Source organism: Aulostomus chinensis, chromosome 12 (assembly GCF_037954235.1).
Source record: "Aulostomus chinensis isolate RoL2024-O1b breed Wild chromosome 12, RoL_Achi_v1.0, whole genome shotgun sequence".
Lineage (NCBI taxonomy): Eukaryota > Metazoa > Chordata > Actinopteri > Syngnathiformes > Aulostomidae > Aulostomus > Aulostomus chinensis.
This window is the reverse complement of record NC_141331.1, coordinates 11,387,644-11,404,582: the sequence shown is the minus strand read 5'-3', so window position 1 is coordinate 11,404,582 and position 16,939 is coordinate 11,387,644. Positions and strand designations below refer to the sequence as shown.

Here is a 16,939-nt window from a genome sequence, read left to right as displayed (position 1 = left end):
ATTGTTATTTGGAAGAGGAAACTTGTTCTGACAGCTCGTATATTTGTGTGTGTGTGTGTGTGCGTTTGTTTGTGCTGGATGAAACTGGATCTACCTCTAAGGCAATGTCATTGCCATCATTTCCAGTAGCTTCAATTTTGAGAAATATGCCACCTTTTTGATTCGGGATATATTTGCTACTAGAGGGAGGAGATTTGAAATAGATTTAAGAGATATAAAGAATGAAAGAGGACCCATGCAAAAAAAAAAAAGGAGACAGATATGGATTGAGACAGAGAAGTAGCAGGCTGATTACAAGGTGTCAAAATTGCCAGGAGCAAGAAGGTGAAAGCAATCAGGGGTGAGAAGAGTGCAGCATTCGTGAGGGGCAACTAATTATCCATCTCATTTGTGGAGAGAAGCATTTGAGGCAGCTCTAGCTCACTGACTGGTGACAGATTGGTGCGGAGGAGAAGGGGAGGTGTTAGAACAATGGAGCCCAGCTCACCATCATTACTGCATGCTAATCAGCAGTGCTTCTGCACCGCCAGTCGGTGCTGCAGAGAGTTCAGGGAGACGGGGAAGTCGCCGGCTTCAGGGGACCACAGTGATTTCCAAGTAGAAAAGAGATGGAAGAAAGTCACCCATGCACACACGCGCACACACACACACACACTCACACACACTCACACACAAACAGTATATCTGTTGGCACTCATCCACTGCTTATTTCAGCTTGCAGTTTATCTTATGCAAAGATTCATATCTACAATCTGTGTTATTATATGTTTAATGCAAGACGATCTGATTGTGTTTTCGAGTGAGAAGCAAACCAAAGCTGAATAGTCATATATTCATTTAAATACGTTTTTGAGATTTTCAAACGGTAATATAAAATAGTATACTGTCATTCAGTTTCGCCACCGTATACACAAATATTCATGACTCTTACTGTTTACAAATGCGTACTGTCCTTTAGAATAACAATGAATCATGGCAAAAAGACTATGATAAAACAATAGATCAGTCATACAAGAGTCCCTTTTGATTAGGTTATGTAATATAAAATGATAAATTATCAAAAAATACCCCCACAATAGTATTTGAAAATGTACCAGTGTGAAATTTGAACTCTGCTCCTGTAAATTCAAGTATATGTTTCGATAAATTCTGATCATTTTCACTGATGAAGTTCTGCAAGGGACTTATGATCTGTAAAAATACAATACTGCAATTATGGATCGCCATGTCTCAGGATGTGATCTTTTTCCTCCATCTCCTCTGTTACTTTTTATCCAGCTGAGTCACGAGTAAATTAAATTCTGTCGTGTAGATGCAGGGCTTTGTAGATGGAGAATACAGCTGTGTGTTTGAGTTCCACACAAAAAAGGATTTTAGATCTCCACTCAATCTGAAGCACATTTTTAAATAGCCAGACTGAAGCTTTTGTTCAGCGGGCGGAGTTGTGTTCAACAGTCGAGCTGCAACAATCTACTCCATATTAATGGGAATCCCTCTCAGATTAGATACACAATCCAAATTAGCACAAGCAACCACAACATGAAAAGCCTAACAGGCCGTTTAATACAACCAGTAACTCTGCGAATCATCTTGTATGCCTCTGACTTGAGGAAGTTTTAGTGGGACTCATAATAGTTGCAGGAACATTATTAAGAAGGCAGATATTTTAAAAGTAGAGCACAGGATTCTTAATATCAATCATGTATCTATATTTAAAATGCTTAAATTATTTTTGATTTCTTTTTAAATTGAATCATCGAGCACGCATTCCTCTCCTTTGTTCTTTACACCAAAAGTTTTTGTTCAATTGAAGATATGCCATCTTGTATCTAACAGGATATGTAGAGATACTGACATTAACAAAGACAGTAAAGTTAAACACGAATATCCAGGTTACTCTTATAATACAAATCAGTAATTAATGCTAAATTGATTTGAAAAAAAACCTTAAAAAAACAAAAACATCAATTTTCTGAATTATTGATGCTACAAGTTATGTTATTTTGTCATGAGTTTGTAATGTAATATTTTTGGTTTATGAATTTATTTTAGCTGATAAGAGACAATTATTAAATTCTGAATGCATCAGCAAACTACTTTACTATTTAATTGCTGCACACGTATCGTCTTTTTTATTTCATATTAATTATTTATAACCTTTTAAGACACATCTATAAATATATATAAAAAGATGGATCGCTTTTTGATCATTTTAACAACTACAGGAACATTGTAGAAGGACAATTATAATATCACAAGTGATGATTTTGCCTCATTAAATCATCGATAATTAAAAAGTCTTCTACCATTGATTATATCGAAACTTAATACTAAATAAATGTAATACTATCTCACTAACCACCTCTATTGTGATGTTTACTGAGTAAAAATTGCTTTGTATTATGATCCTATTTTAGTGAATGAAATGGTAAAGAAAACTATGATATAAATTTGAATTTACTTTCAATTTACCGTTTACTGACACTTGCTATTATAGTGTTACCTTTCCAACAGTTATTATTCTAAATATCAAACAATGATTATCAGATTGTGCCATGTCAAAAAGACAGAAAGCAACTGAAGGAGGAAAAAACAAAGGATTTTCACAGGGTTTGATCAAATGGAGACAAAACAGAGAGATAGCAAGTGGATGAAGGTCACCTGGCTGGAATGGCCTCTTCACATCAGTGTCATTTCGATAATTAACAACTTAGGAGAGAAGCATATTCATCTGTCTGTGCACTGGTCACCGTTGCCATGAGAGACTGCCAACTCTCATGGCGATGCGAGCTGAGAGTATCACCTCACACGGTTGTCTTTGCCATGCGTTGGGCTCCTCATGCTCTCTGTGCAGGAGTGGTAGAGCTGACTTTGTGTTTCCATTAAATGTGTTGAAGCCATTGCTGCTTGTGTAAAGTCTCAGAACGGCCCCTCTCTATTGTGTGTGTTTGAATGCAATGGTCTGAGAGCCCTGATTTCTGGAGCAGAGATTTGGCAGTCGCAGCAAGTTATGACAGAGGCAGTGGTGAGATCGCACCCAGAACCCCAGAGGAGGCTCACACTTCAGACCGCTGAGGGCCTTGTTCAATACACACAATGCAAAAGAAGCACTGATCACTGGAGTTTTGATGATGCTTTTGTTCTGGAAAAAAAAAAACATTCTTCAGCTGTCATTAAAGACTAATATGTTTACTTTTGAAGTGTTGGGTATTTGTTAACTTTTTGGAGACATTTAGCTGGCAATTTGAAATAATTGTAAGACTGAATGTCTGGCTTTTGAGAAGTCGCTGTCAAATCAGTGTTGGCTGTTTTTCTTTTTGACACATGGGGGTATGATGGAGCGCGCGTGTGTGTATAAGTGTGTATGTGTGTGGGGGGTGTTTGCAGAATGGTAACTTGCAATTCAAGGGTTAAGGCAGCATGAAAGAATCCATTCTCGCTTTAATGACCTAGTCTTGCCGGGCAGGGACGACAGGGAACATGCTCTTGACTCGTACTAAATTTGCCAATTAACACCTCCAATAACAGGCTGCCTCTGAACATCACCAATGTGGAGAAAGGAGGAACAACTCTCACGCAATTTGTTTTTCAACCTCTGATCCTGTAGTGATAAGGTCTGTGATTTCTTCATACTGAAAATGATTTTTTTTTTTTTTGGGCCATATACACTGATTGGAAAATGTTCTCCTAGTTGTTCCCTTTGTGATACTTCATGAGGCGTATAAGTCGCTGACGATCAGACTGCCGTTGATGTTGGAAATATTTTTATTTTTCGCATGCGGCTTTGAATCCTAATGTACTCGCTGGGAATTCTATTTTTTGCACATACCCATATGGCCATGTGCAGCTTCAATTAGACACGTGGCTGGTACCTAAGATACATCGCGCTTGATTAGCTTTGTTCCCTCTTATTGTTACTTATGAAAATACAAAAAAACAGCCCCTCGATAGATATGTCTCTGATAAGAGCTGTCCTTTCCAGTGAGGTCTCCATTCCAATCAACCCTCTGGTTTCACACATGCTTATCAGACTCCCAAACAACACCTTGTACAGGTGTGAATATCAAAATCCCCAGTGCAAATCACAGTGGGTACTCCTGTGTTGTCCTCAGAGTCCCCTTACGTGAAGCGGCAGCTTTGCATTTGGGGCTAAGAAGCTGCATGACTAACAGCACCTGCAAAAACACCTTTGGCTAAGTGTAAGGTGGACATCCTTCAACCAAATGTGCTTAATGACTGAAAAAAAATACAAGGACTAATTGAAAAAAGGCATCTAAGTGTACAAAATTTGGTTGTTGCCTGGTAAAATCACACTATAACACAGCAGTTTCACAATTCATTAGCAGGTACTTTAACAATATACAATAATTGATAGCAGTTGTAACCAGAGGGGAAGTGCAGTGATCCGTCTAATTATAATAATAAAGTGTAGTGAGTTAGTACACAGAAGATAACACTTGAGGTGTGAGCTGTGTACAGTTGAGACGACAAAGGCTCTCTCATAACACTTTGTCATCATAACAGATGCAAACACTGCCAGGATGTTAGTCACGTTCATGAAGCAGATCCTCACAATGGACCTCCGCTGGGTTCACGTATCCCTCATCCTCACGCTGACCACCTTTGTGCGTCATGTGTTGTCGACTATGAACCCTGTTAGACATGCTACGTACATTGGATTGAGATATTCAGTGTTAAGAAACCATCTGGCTTGATTAGAGCAGAAAGTGATCCTGGCAGGCCAGTTTCCTGACTGACACCTCATAGAATTAGTGGGAGGACGGCTTCATTTAGTGCTCACATCAGACGACATCATCCAAGCTCAAATATATGAATTGTAAAAAGTCTTTTGTCACAGATTGAAGCAGACTCAACATATCTGGGTTGTTGTTTATTAGTCTTAGATAGTGAGATATATCACGTTTTGTGTTCTCTTTGTGGAAGCTGTGAAAATGGCACGCCATATGTAATACACTTGCTTGCTGTTGGTCTTGCCAATTCCCCCAAGATTAGTAATTCCTGTGCCAACGCTCACACTCTCTCTTTGTCCTTGTGATATGATTGAGCTCTGGTGCTTTCTTTTTTGATGCTGATTTGATGTCACAGTTTGATGTACCTCCAAGTACTTTTTTATGATCAGAAATGGTAAAAAAAACAACAAAACAAAACAAAAAAATTGACGTAGTCAGTGTAAAGCGAAGGAGTGAAAGATGGAGGAGGACCGGAGCGTTTTCTCTCCTGCACAAAACAAATTGGCTGCATAGTTTGTTCACACCTTGTGTAACCTGGGGATAGCGAGCACAATTCTCCCTTGTCATACCTGTGACAACAACCTGCAAAGTGCTCCCTGTGCCCTAATCTGCAAGGTAGAGGCCTGCTGCTGCCGCCGCCACTGCCACCGCCGCATGTACACGTTGTTTTCTTCCTCCTTAGCTGCTTGTCCCTGTGGTGTTTCCATTTACACACCCACCAGAATCACACAAGGTAAAAAAGAATATGCATCAAAGCGAGCATTTTTTTTACCCTCCTCCTCCTTCTCCTCCTCCTCCTCAAAAAACATGTCCAGCAGAAAGCATTAAAGGCATACGGATGGTGTTTGATTTAGAAAAGGCAGTCAGATTGTGATTTTAGCATCAACAGATGGCCAGTAGATTGGTTTAAATGAGTAACACCACTGCCTGCTTTAGAGTTGGCTCAAGTGGTGGAGTAGTATACTACTGTCTTCTCATATCTCCTTGTGTGAATGATGATGTCACAATGATAGATGCTACTCAAGTGGGATCAGACCTGCTCAGTGATGCCTGCAGAGACCAGCTCTGGGAGATCCCCAGTCTGGCTGCATTATTCAACAATACTCCTTACCTCTCCAAAGCTAACGGGACTGTTGAATATTTGAAAGATATATTTGATTTCTTATTTACGTGCGTATAGATGAAGATGAGTGGGGAGAGGGAAGAAAATAGAGATAGTGCCAGTCGGTGCAGCCTGGATGGTCACCAAGGCAACTTGCCGAGTTTTTCTAACTGATCCACGGGACTTCTTGGCTGTCTCACTGGAAGACGTTTTGGAAAAGCAGTCGTCTTCGAGCGCCTTTTGACTGCGACTACGAATTGATGGATCATTGATCATCTTAGTCTTTTTGAGTTAAGAATTTATTAAAGACACGCACAGAGCTTTCCAGTCAGCAGATAGCAAACTAGAGTTTCGGAGCGGCACCAGGTCTTTGTAGAGATTGCATCGTCCTGCTATAAGTGTTAAACTAGAATTTCTTGCAGAAAATACAACGGGAAGTTGAAGCTCCGAGCTGCTGAGATGCCGTGAAAGTTGTGCAGTAGTGAATACTTTGAAAAGTAGAACAGGCAGAAGCCGCCTCAGAATAAGATGGTGGTCAATGGAACTTTTGGTCTGCACACTCTGGATTCTGAGGCTGTTAAGATAAGACAACACGAACTGACAGAAAACGAATATCTCTATATTCATACATAGAATGTGTCTTTGACTGAAAGGAAGTTATTAGAGATTTTTTGGTTTACATTTTAATGTGAGATGAAAGAGCTAAAAATTCCCAAAATGGGGGAGGGGGGGAGAATACATATCTGGAAAAAGCTGAGTGTTTTTTTAATAATATAAATAGTAGAGTAGTAGTAGAATAGTTTCATATTTGAATTGTTTCTGTTGCTGAAAGTCTGAAGGATTTGACAATCATTGAGAAAAGGAAAGACTAAAAATAAAGTTTTAATCTGAACACTCATATTATTTAAGATTACAATCATCCTCTAAACTCCTGGGCTGCTTTTGGTTAACTGATCGCCTCAATATTGCGTTGCAATAGAAGAAATGAAATCTGCTAACTGCTAACATACCAGACATTGTGCCAGACGGTGATCACTTATTTCTAAACACTAATATATAACAACCATGGCTGCAGAACCGCTGCCCAGATCCTGACAAGCCAGCCTGAGTATCGATCCATCTGGCTCCGAAGACACTGTCATGTCACCTTTGTATTTAAGTGTTATCTTGTCATCTTCAAATGATCTAGCTGTCAGATCTGGAAGACGCCGGCACGTGTGATGTTGCTTTTGTCTCTGTTATGTCCAGCTGTTAGCACAACAAGCTGAAGCAGCAGGACATGTTGACTATATGACAGGGTTTTCGTCTGCCTGAATCTGTGCGATATAAATTGCTCATGTGATTTCTGTGTCTTTGAACCTGTGTCAGCAAATATACAATACTTATGAGCGTATGTGCAATGTTATTAACACATTTATGTTTGACAGTTGATTCTTAAGTCCAGCCACTTCTCTACGTGTTCCTTCCTTTGTCACCCACTCCCTCAGGTAATTAAAAAGACAGCTTACAATGGATGTTACCAGAAGCTTAATAGAAGCACAAACCAAGTGCAAATTGCTTCAAAATGGATTCGGTCTTTTATAGCTGATGTAACTGATAGCTTAAGGGTGGGAATCCAGGCTTGCGCTGAAAGGGCACAAACTCTTTCAGCCAAGGTGTGTTAACAGGGTGAAAAATTTGATAGCAAATTCACCCCCTGCTAATCTAGCCTAGACCGGCCTTAATGATAACACACCCACTGTTCACTCACAGCACTCACTTTCATGTTTTCACTCACTGCAAATATTGTTCTGCGATGCATTTTCTTTCAGTTTTCTCTTTGATTTCTCACAAAGGAGCCAGTGTTTAATTTAGGATACAGTTTCCTGGTTCCCTGGTCATTTTAGGAGATGCTGCACGCTGTTTCAAAGGCAGCAGTAGGACGCTAGCTGCTAGTTCACACTTGTTGGAGCCCACTGGTGAGGCTGTGAAGACAGACCATCTCGTGAATACACGGTACTGTCTGTGTTTTTAATCTCTCCGGTCTCATCAGTGTGTAACGTGTGATGTTTGAATCCTTTCTTTGTGTAGTTTCTGTCATGTAGGACTCCTACAGCTGCATGAATAAAACAGTAATGCTGTGGAAAAAAAAGAGAGAGACTCACAGAGAGAGAGAGAAAGAGAGAGAGTTGTAGGGCTTGACCCATCCAGGATTTTTTTGGGGGCAGATATTGGTTTTCACTCATATGTAAATGCTGATATCAATATACTGGAAAAAATATTTTTGAAATGATCCCTCAAATATTAAGCTGGTCAAGGTTTGTAATGGAGGCGGGATGTTTTACGGTTTGAAAAGAAACTCAACCGTCCAAAATTACATCAGTGCACTGAAATGATAAACTTCAATGGGAATCAATGGATTTTAAATTTCCCATTTTTTCATGTTCTGCAAGAGTTCGCTAAGATTAGATCCAAGATCAAGAATCTTAGCAACAAATTCTATAAGTTGCCAGAGAAAATGTTTGAACCTCACATTTAAAGAACCAGTATTTCTATCCGATGAAGGGTGGACTGAGAGGAAATATTTCAAACGCACTACTCTTGAGAACGTTGTGGATGTTCTCCGATAATCTCTTGTCTCAAGAAACATGATGTTTTTCGAGAATGTTCATCCTACCTCTGGACGATCATTCTTGGAACCAAATCTGGGAACTTCCTCGCTGAAAGCATTACCTTACCAGTGCATCGCAAATATCATCCTCCTAATTTTCAAAACAAAAACTTTCCAGCTGGGACATCAGCGTATGGCGATACCGATACATCTGCCGATATCGGTCCGACCCTACAAGCTTTTGGGACGGTCAGAGTTTGTCAGACTGATTTACACGTGTTTGTTTGTGACAGCGTGGATGTGAGTAGTGGAGGCATAAATCGTGTCACATTTATTTCTCCTTTCAACTTGGAACATGGTTCTCTTCCCTGAAGAATTCAGAGCTGATCATTAACCTTTCCTTTAGTTTCTTCCCTTGCCTGGTCACATTTCCTCTCTATTTGGTTCCTGGCCCCATATGCCACTTTCCTATTTCCTGCCTGCAGACAGCAGGGAGTAGCTCTATTATCACCTTCCCAGAGCTGTCTTTGAATGTGAGAGGCAATTCCATTTCACTCAGCCATGGGGAGGAGGAGGAGGAGGAGGAGGAGGAGGAGGAGGAGGAGGGGAAAAAAACACAACATAGAGCACACAGAAATTGGTGTAGGGTTACTTCTTATATTTGAATGTAAGCCAATTTTTTTTTTAAATTTCCTTTGTATTAGATTTACCATAGCAAAGATAAAATACTTCACAATCAGAGAGGTTAAGTGCTGTGTATCAAGCCCGCTTGCTCTATGTATCGTCAGCTCCATTTAGAAGTCATCCTCTGAAATATTAACAATGCTAAAGCAGCTATATTACACTGCTGTGAAGCTGTGCTAAACATGCTGAAGATCTCTCTCATGCTTTCGCTCTCAAGTGTGTTCCCTCCATTTTGCGGCGTTTTACTCCAAGCTTGTGTTATTTTTGGGTTTCCCTAAGTCTTATTCCAGCTTTTATCAGCGTCTTGTTCTTTGGAATGGTAGGGCTCTTGACAATATTGCTGCGGGATAAATTAAACATGAGTTACGTAGAGTGATAATCTGTGGGCCTCTCTTTTCACACTGCATTCCCAATGAGCTGTGTGTTGGCCTGGTGTTGTTGCCTGTGATTTTAATGAAGATTATTCTTGTAACACGACAGTCGCCTGTTTGCTCCTATTCTCCTTGATATATATATATATACATACACATATTTTTGCAAGGGATCTGCACAGCATCTGTGTTTTATTACAGAGGAATATTCTGTTGCATTTAAAAGAACATATTTTAGAATTTTTTCAAAACTTGACAGTTGGTTCATTGGATATGTTTATTAGCTTCTTTTAGATCAAACAATCATTGTCCAGCGATTGATCGGCAATCCTCTGGCAGGCAACGCTTTGTTTTCATCCTGTGAGAGCAGAAGCCGCGGTGCTTCCTATTGTTCAGATTGAGTCGGATCTAGAAATCTCCGAGGATTTTCAGAGGAGTGAGTGCACACTTCATGGCATGGCTACTCTTAAAATGGAACTGATGTTTTATAAATAATTCCCAAGTTACAAACATCAACCTCACAATCACGGCAGTCCAATGATATTCATTTGGCATAAGTCAGTTTCATTTCTGTGTGCTTTTCATCAGAAATGGCTTAAAAAGTAGAGTTAGTTTGAATTTTTTATGCCCGTGAGCTTACTGGGGACAGTGGCCATGTTCTTCACTTGCAGACGTCTGACAGTGCATGGCAGCAGAAATAACAAAATGGTCACAAACCCCAACTGCACTCCGCGGGTCACATAGGCCCTTTAAATATTTAAAGAGACGAGCAACAATCCAAACAGTTGATAACAGATCAGTCGAAGGCGATAAAAGTAGTTATTGGAGGCGCATTTATCCTCACCACCAACTTTGTCATCCCTGAGATGATATCACCTCTGTTTGTTCGTCTAAATTACATCAACAGTTTGGGTTTTACGTCATCTTTATTCACATGATTCTGTTCATTTGAAGAGAGCAGCGACTTCTCCTATGATGGGTCCATGAGAGTAATTATCATGTCTTTGTTATCTTGTGACAGAAAGATCTTTGCCTAATTCATAAAATGAATACATATAGTACAGAGCTGTACTAAATACGAAATGGCAAACTGACATACAGTTTCATTTTTCAGCATCAGTAGCAGATAGAAACATTATTTAGAATAAAACGTAGTCGCATGGCTTTTATGTAAAATTACTTGCCTTTGTCCTACTTTTCCTGTCTAGAATGTTCTTGTAAATAAATTGAAAACTGTAGTGCAAAACTGCAACAAACTACAAACTAATGTTGATGTATTATTGCTCCATTAATATTGCTAAAAAAAAAAACATAGTTTTTCAGGATAAACTGAATTAAAAATATAACTTTAAAAGCAAATAAGTGATGTATTCCATAAAGGTTAAGAGGACAAAAAATAGTTCTTCTCTTTTGTCCTTCTTTGCTCTGCATAACCCAGACCTTCCTTTAAAGCCGCTCGTGTTTCCTCTGAACGTCGTCATGATCACCTGTCCTGAGGTTAATTTACTGTGAGCTTTGTGGTAAAGAATCTTCGTTTGGGTCTGGTCCTGCTGCCCTTAAAGGACATCAATAATGAGCAGGTGTAGGAGTGCACTTCTGCGTAGACGCGTGTCTCGGTGTGTCCAGGGAGGACGACTAATAAGGGTTTAAAAGCCACAACTGTCCACTCCGCCCCTTAGTAGGCCTCCAGCTGTCATTTCTGTCGGGGAGCATCCTGATTCCCTGTGACAGAGCAGATCACCGATGGCAGCAAACCACAGGGGGCTATAGTTATGTTAGCATAGCACGAAGCACCGCTTGATCAGATTAGTCATACAAGTTAATTAACCACTTCCGACAAGATAGATGCAGATAGTCCTTATTTTTAATAAAGCACCAAGAAAAAAACAGGAAAGAAATCCTTCACTTTGATTTATTGATGGAAATTGCAATGTGACATCTGGCAAACAACATATAAATAACTTAAGGGCCATCTTAAATGCATTCCCATGAAATTTTTAGTGACGCTGTAATATAAGCCACTACCTGTCATGAATTCCAAATAACCTTGGCTCTATCCTCTTAGTTCAGCCCAGTGTGCCTCATTCCTTATTACTGGGCTGACAAGGAAATGTTTACCCATCCGACAAGAGACAAGCCATTTCATAGTCGGAAAAAGCAATTTCACCTGACTAGAGTAGCACACTATGTCCCCATATCCTTGCTGGCTATAATTTTGTTGTCATTTTGTGTGCTGTGATCATATCATTGAAGTGACAGTACTGGGCATTAGGTAAAGTCCCTTAGCTGGTGCTCACTTTCAGGCTTTTTCTCTCCTTGTCATTCACATTGATTAGATTAGACCCAGGTGGCGAGCAGATTCCTTTGGCACAACAATAAAAAAAAAAAAAAAAAAAGGTGATGCAGGTCTTTGGAAAAAAACCATCTTGTTTTATGCTTCGGTGAACATTGTGAAGTGCCCTTGTTTTTTGTTTTGTTTTAATTTATAAGAAAACTTACCTCCTTTTTTTCTTCGGCTCTTCTAATGATGCTTGTTCAAATGATAATCAATTTTTTTTTTTTTTTAATATTTTCATCAAGTATTTTTTTGGAATATAATGAATCCACTTCCTAGGGAGCCAGCGCATTCAGCTCAGCTGGTCAGAAGAGGGTTTAAACAAGACAACAGACAGAGACCCTAACCTGCACTAGCGTCTCCCGGGGGGACGGGGTTGGCCGCGGGCATAACAAATCAGCCCCTCCTCTTTGGTTATGTCCACTTACTGTCTGAGCCGGGGAGGTCTGGGAGTAGAGCACCCATGGGGAGACCAAGTCAGTTGCAGCTGAGGGTGATTCAACAATTGGTTTGTTCAGAGGAAGAAAAAAAAAAACCCCAACAACAACAACCCCATCAAGCCCATTTTCCTGATTAAAGATCAGAGATGGAAGTGAAGCATAATCCTGTAATGAGGAGGGCAGGGTGGCCTCTGCTGCTCCGCTACAGGCAAGTCTGTGCTTGCATGTTTCACAGCAATAGATTGCTGGACCCTGCAGCCCAACTGTAATGACCCTCTAGCTTCAGATATTCATGGCTGTTCATTAGAGGTAGTTGAGCGTGTGTGCGTGCGTGTGTGTGTGTGTGTGTGCGTGTGTGTGTGTGTGTGTGTGTGCTGGGGGGGTGAGGCTGGGGGAGTCTCTGTTACGAGTCAGAGAGTGCAAAGTACATTTGGGGGGTAATGAAGTTGCAGTTTTACTGAAGCAGGAGTTATTCAGTGAGGTGGAAGTGATCAGTTTAGTGATCAGGTTCTCCAGGTCTGCTGTCTCCTCATGTTTGCACTCCTCCTGGTATTGATAAAAAAAAGACATGCATGCTGTAATCTTTCTGTATAGAAAAGCCTCTTAAATTCACACGATTTAATCTCAACAAACTACCAAAAAAGTATAATAAATACACTTCTGGTTCGTGATGGCTCAGATTGACCTAATCGACAGAACTTTGCAATAAATACACCACTAAAAAGCCATGACAACCAAGGGTACATATGAACACTGTCCACCCCTGCATGTCATAAGAAGCTCTTCTCTCCTCAATCATTTTTTTAATCATACTGCAGAAATGAAAGTAGAACCTAGGAACAATGTGATTAAGTGACATTTACATAAATAGGGACACACTTTTATGTTACAGATGTTTAAACAGAGCTGTGCTGCAATAGATGTCATGTCAAATTTGAGCTTCATCAGTATCATTTTTTGGGAAAATAACCTCCTCCATTTTTTTTTTGCGTTAAACCAATCAAGTCTTCTTCTCTCTCTTTTTTTAAAAGACAAATACATTTTATTAACTTTATTTAAAATGATTGTCAACTTAACAGACCCATCTTTTTTTTTTCTTCCCTGGGTGTGTTTGCCCCCAGCAGCAGCAGCAGCAGCAGCAGCAGCCCTGTTATCAGTCGACCGGCTCACAACTTTAAGACATCAAATATTAAGCAGCGCTGGGACTCATAAACACATCTTCAGTGGGACGCCATGATTTCACGCTATCACAAACATTTTAAAGCATCAGATGCACTGCCTGTCATGGACTGTCAATTTTTTTATTTTTTTATTTTGTGTGTGTTAATAATATATCTTCTTGGGTAGACATACTTTGGCACTCATAGCGCATGAATAGATAAATAACGCGGATAAATAGGTAAATAACACACCTGATGTTGCAGCTGAAAAACACACCCTGAATACATTTCTTGTCTTGATATTATTAGAAGAAATAGTCCATATGTTTTAATCAAATATAGCCTTAAGTGACAATACAAACAAATCATTTTGCTCTCGGCGCTCGTCTAATTAAGAGCTGTCTAATTAAATTACACCCGAGCGTTAACCAATGGCGATACTTGTTTCATTAGCAAAGCAGAGTGATGGAAAGAAAATGCGTTCTGATTGCAGGATGGTGTCAATTGGTTAATTTGCTGCATTCGGTGCTTGAAGCTAGGCGTTTTCCTCGCGTTAGATTGGGAAAGACGTGTGCAAAAGCTTGAGATATAGGTTGAGCTAATAGTGGCTTCTTCTTGAGCTATGCAAGTCGAGAATTGCATCTCGCCTGCGAGTGATCTCTCCAAGAAATTTATGAATGTGGGCAGTGGATTTTCGAGCTCCGATGGATCAGAGCTTTCGTTGCAGGACCATCCTATTATATCTGCAAGTGACAACCTAGAGAGAAGTTCACCCCTGAACTCTGGGGAGATGACGAATCAGTCAGAGGCAGACAATTTTCCCGACTCCAAGGACGCATCAGGGGACGTACAGAGGGGCAAACTCTCTCCTGATCTTCACGGAGTCTCTGACATCCGTCATAATTTCGATGGATCTGCAGGAGAAAGGTGCATCTTTTCTTCATCTACCCAACCGCAGTCAGTCTCAGCAGCGCCCAGTGCGCCAGCACGGACCAACGCACCCGGCTTTTTCTATTGGAAGTCCCAGTCGTTACATGGCCCATCACCCGGTCATAACTAATGGAGCTTACAACAGCCTTCTGACCAACACTTCTCCTCAAGGCTATCCGGCAGCCGGCTACCCGTACGCGCAACAGTATGGACACACGTACCAAGGAGGGGCTTTTTACCAGTTCTCCTCAGCGCAGGCAGGGCTGGTTCCGGGGAAAGCACAGGTGTATCTGTGCAACAGGGCCCTGTGGCTGAAGTTCCACAGGCACCAAACTGAGATGATCATCACCAAACAGGGGCGGTAAGTGTGCGCGCACGCTCTCGTCTGCCTGTTGAACTGATAGAGTTTTGTCTTTGATTTCGTTCAAAATGCATTATCATCAAATTCTCCTTCACTAAATAAAACACACACCATCGCAACAAGCTGCATGACGGAAATCTGAAAGATTTTGTTGTTGCGGTTTTTTTTTGTGCCTTTACTACTATCCTGTTTTTTCTTCTTCTTTTTCTGCATGAATCCCCATTGATTTACGTTTTCTAAATACGTGTTCCCTTATTTTATTACAGACGAATGTTCCCATTTTTAAGCTTCAACATTTCAGGCCTCGATCCAACAGCTCACTACAATATATTTGTGGACGTTATACTCGCGGATCCAAATCACTGGCGGTTCCAAGGAGGAAAGTGGGTGCCATGCGGAAAAGCTGACACAAATGTAATAGGTATTAGAATTTATTAATACATGCATTCAAAAACGTAAATGCTTCACACGAAAAAAAAGGGTTTCGGTTGGATAAGATGCCGTCAAAAAAACAACAACTAGTGACAAGCATTTATTTAAAGGCAAATCGGTCGTATTGTTTGTTGAATGTCTCTGTTTTCTCCGTAGGAAATAGAGTTTACATGCACCCGGACTCTCCAAATACCGGTGCGCACTGGATGCGTCAGGAGATTTCATTTGGAAAGCTAAAGCTTACAAACAATAAAGGAGCCTCCAACAACACGGGGCAGGTAATCAACATCTTGTTCGTTGTGATACTGACCACTGTTCTTTTTTTGTGTGTGTGTGTGTGTGTGTGGGGGGGGGGTAATTTTCAAAGAATTAACAATAATTTATTGTGCAAATCTAATCTAACCCTTCTTTTAAATTATCAATCCAAAATTTGTGTGAGAGTTTCTGACGTGCGTCTTTCATCGAATGTCCAGATGGTGGTCCTCCAGTCCCTCCACAAGTACCAGCCCAGGCTCCATGTGGTAGAAGTAAACGAGGACGGGACAGAGGACACCAGCCAACCGGGACGAGTCCAGACTTTCACCTTCACAGAAACGCAATTCATCGCTGTCACAGCTTACCAGAACACCGACGTACGTCCACGTCACACTCACACGCCGCGGCACTTTTCCTCAACAATGAGTCCCCCCCCACTACTACATTTTTCTTAATCGGGAGATTAACAGTTTGAATCATTTTTAAATGAGTTATCTTTTATTTTTTAATCTACAAGAAAAACGGAAGAAGTACGATTTTTTTTTGTTTTAAAAATTAAAACCAATTAAGAGCGAGACTTTAACTGGGATTCATCAATGGCAGGATTTCTCACATTTTGAGAGTGACGAAATAGAAAATATAGCCAGATGTTATTTGGACGAACACATTTGTCTTTTAATTGACGCGTTTTTCCAACAGATCACGCAACTGAAAATCGACCACAATCCGTTTGCGAAAGGATTTCGGGACAACTACGACACGTAAGGCTTCCTCTCTTGATGGTTCTTTGTTAAGTGGATTTTAGGCATTCGGTTCATTCGGTTTTAATCATTCCTGCTTGGATGTTTTATGAGATACCGATGTAGTCACTATGTAACTATACAGACATCAAATCCCAAAGCCCAACACTGTTCAAGTTTAGTGCACTTCTTTATTTTCTTAGAAATGTTTGCATTGTGTTCTTTACGTTGACTTAAATAAATAATCGAACATTGGCCCAATTCGACATTTGCCGTTTTGAGTTGCCTTTTCCTGTTTAAGTTCCATTCTTAACGTAGGTGGAAGGGAGTGTGTGTGTGTGTGTGTGTGTGTGTGTGTGTGTGTGTGTGTGCGCGCGCACGCGCGCGCCCGTGCGTGCTTATGTTTAATGTAGCACCTTGAAATTCGGATAGGAATCAAATGATTGAATATCTCAGCGCGGCTTTACTTTCTAATGGCGTTTGACTGTCGGGTTATTTGGAGACAGAAACGTCCCTTGAAACCCTGCAAGGTTTTTCATCCTCGTTTGATCCGTTATTGTCTGTCTGTAGCGGCCGGATGAGCAAAAGGGCGCGGGGCCCCAGTTTCTTGGACTTTGACTGCGCAGTTGAGAGTCTGAATTGTTTCTCTGTTTTCCCCTCCATCTTTTCAGTGTCTACACAGGCTGCGACATCGACCGCTTAACTCCATCACCGGGTGACTCTCCGCGTTCACAGATCGTGCCGGGTGCGAGATATGCCATGCATAGCTCTTTCCTGCAGGACCAATT

The 16,939-nt window shown here is 40.7% G+C and overlaps 1 protein-coding gene across 1 annotated transcript in view; it reads left to right on the top strand.

Annotated features, from left to right (window-relative positions):
* Nucleotides 1-12,701: 12,701 nt before the first annotated feature.
* The window catches only part of tbr1b (T-box brain transcription factor 1b), a 5,625-nt gene continuing 1,387 nt past the window's right edge, over nt 12,702-16,939 (top strand). Inside the window, 7 exon segments of the mRNA XM_086220118.1 lie at nt 12,702-14,414; nt 14,416-14,724; nt 14,991-15,145; nt 15,313-15,434; nt 15,630-15,788; nt 16,111-16,172; nt 16,823-16,939. The exon segment at nt 16,823-16,939 is cut by the window's right edge and continues 1,387 nt beyond it. Coding sequence (XP_086076244.1) covers nt 14,056-14,414; nt 14,416-14,724; nt 14,991-15,145; nt 15,313-15,434; nt 15,630-15,788; nt 16,111-16,172; nt 16,823-16,939 — 1,283 coding nt within the window. The 5' untranslated portion in view covers nt 12,702-14,055.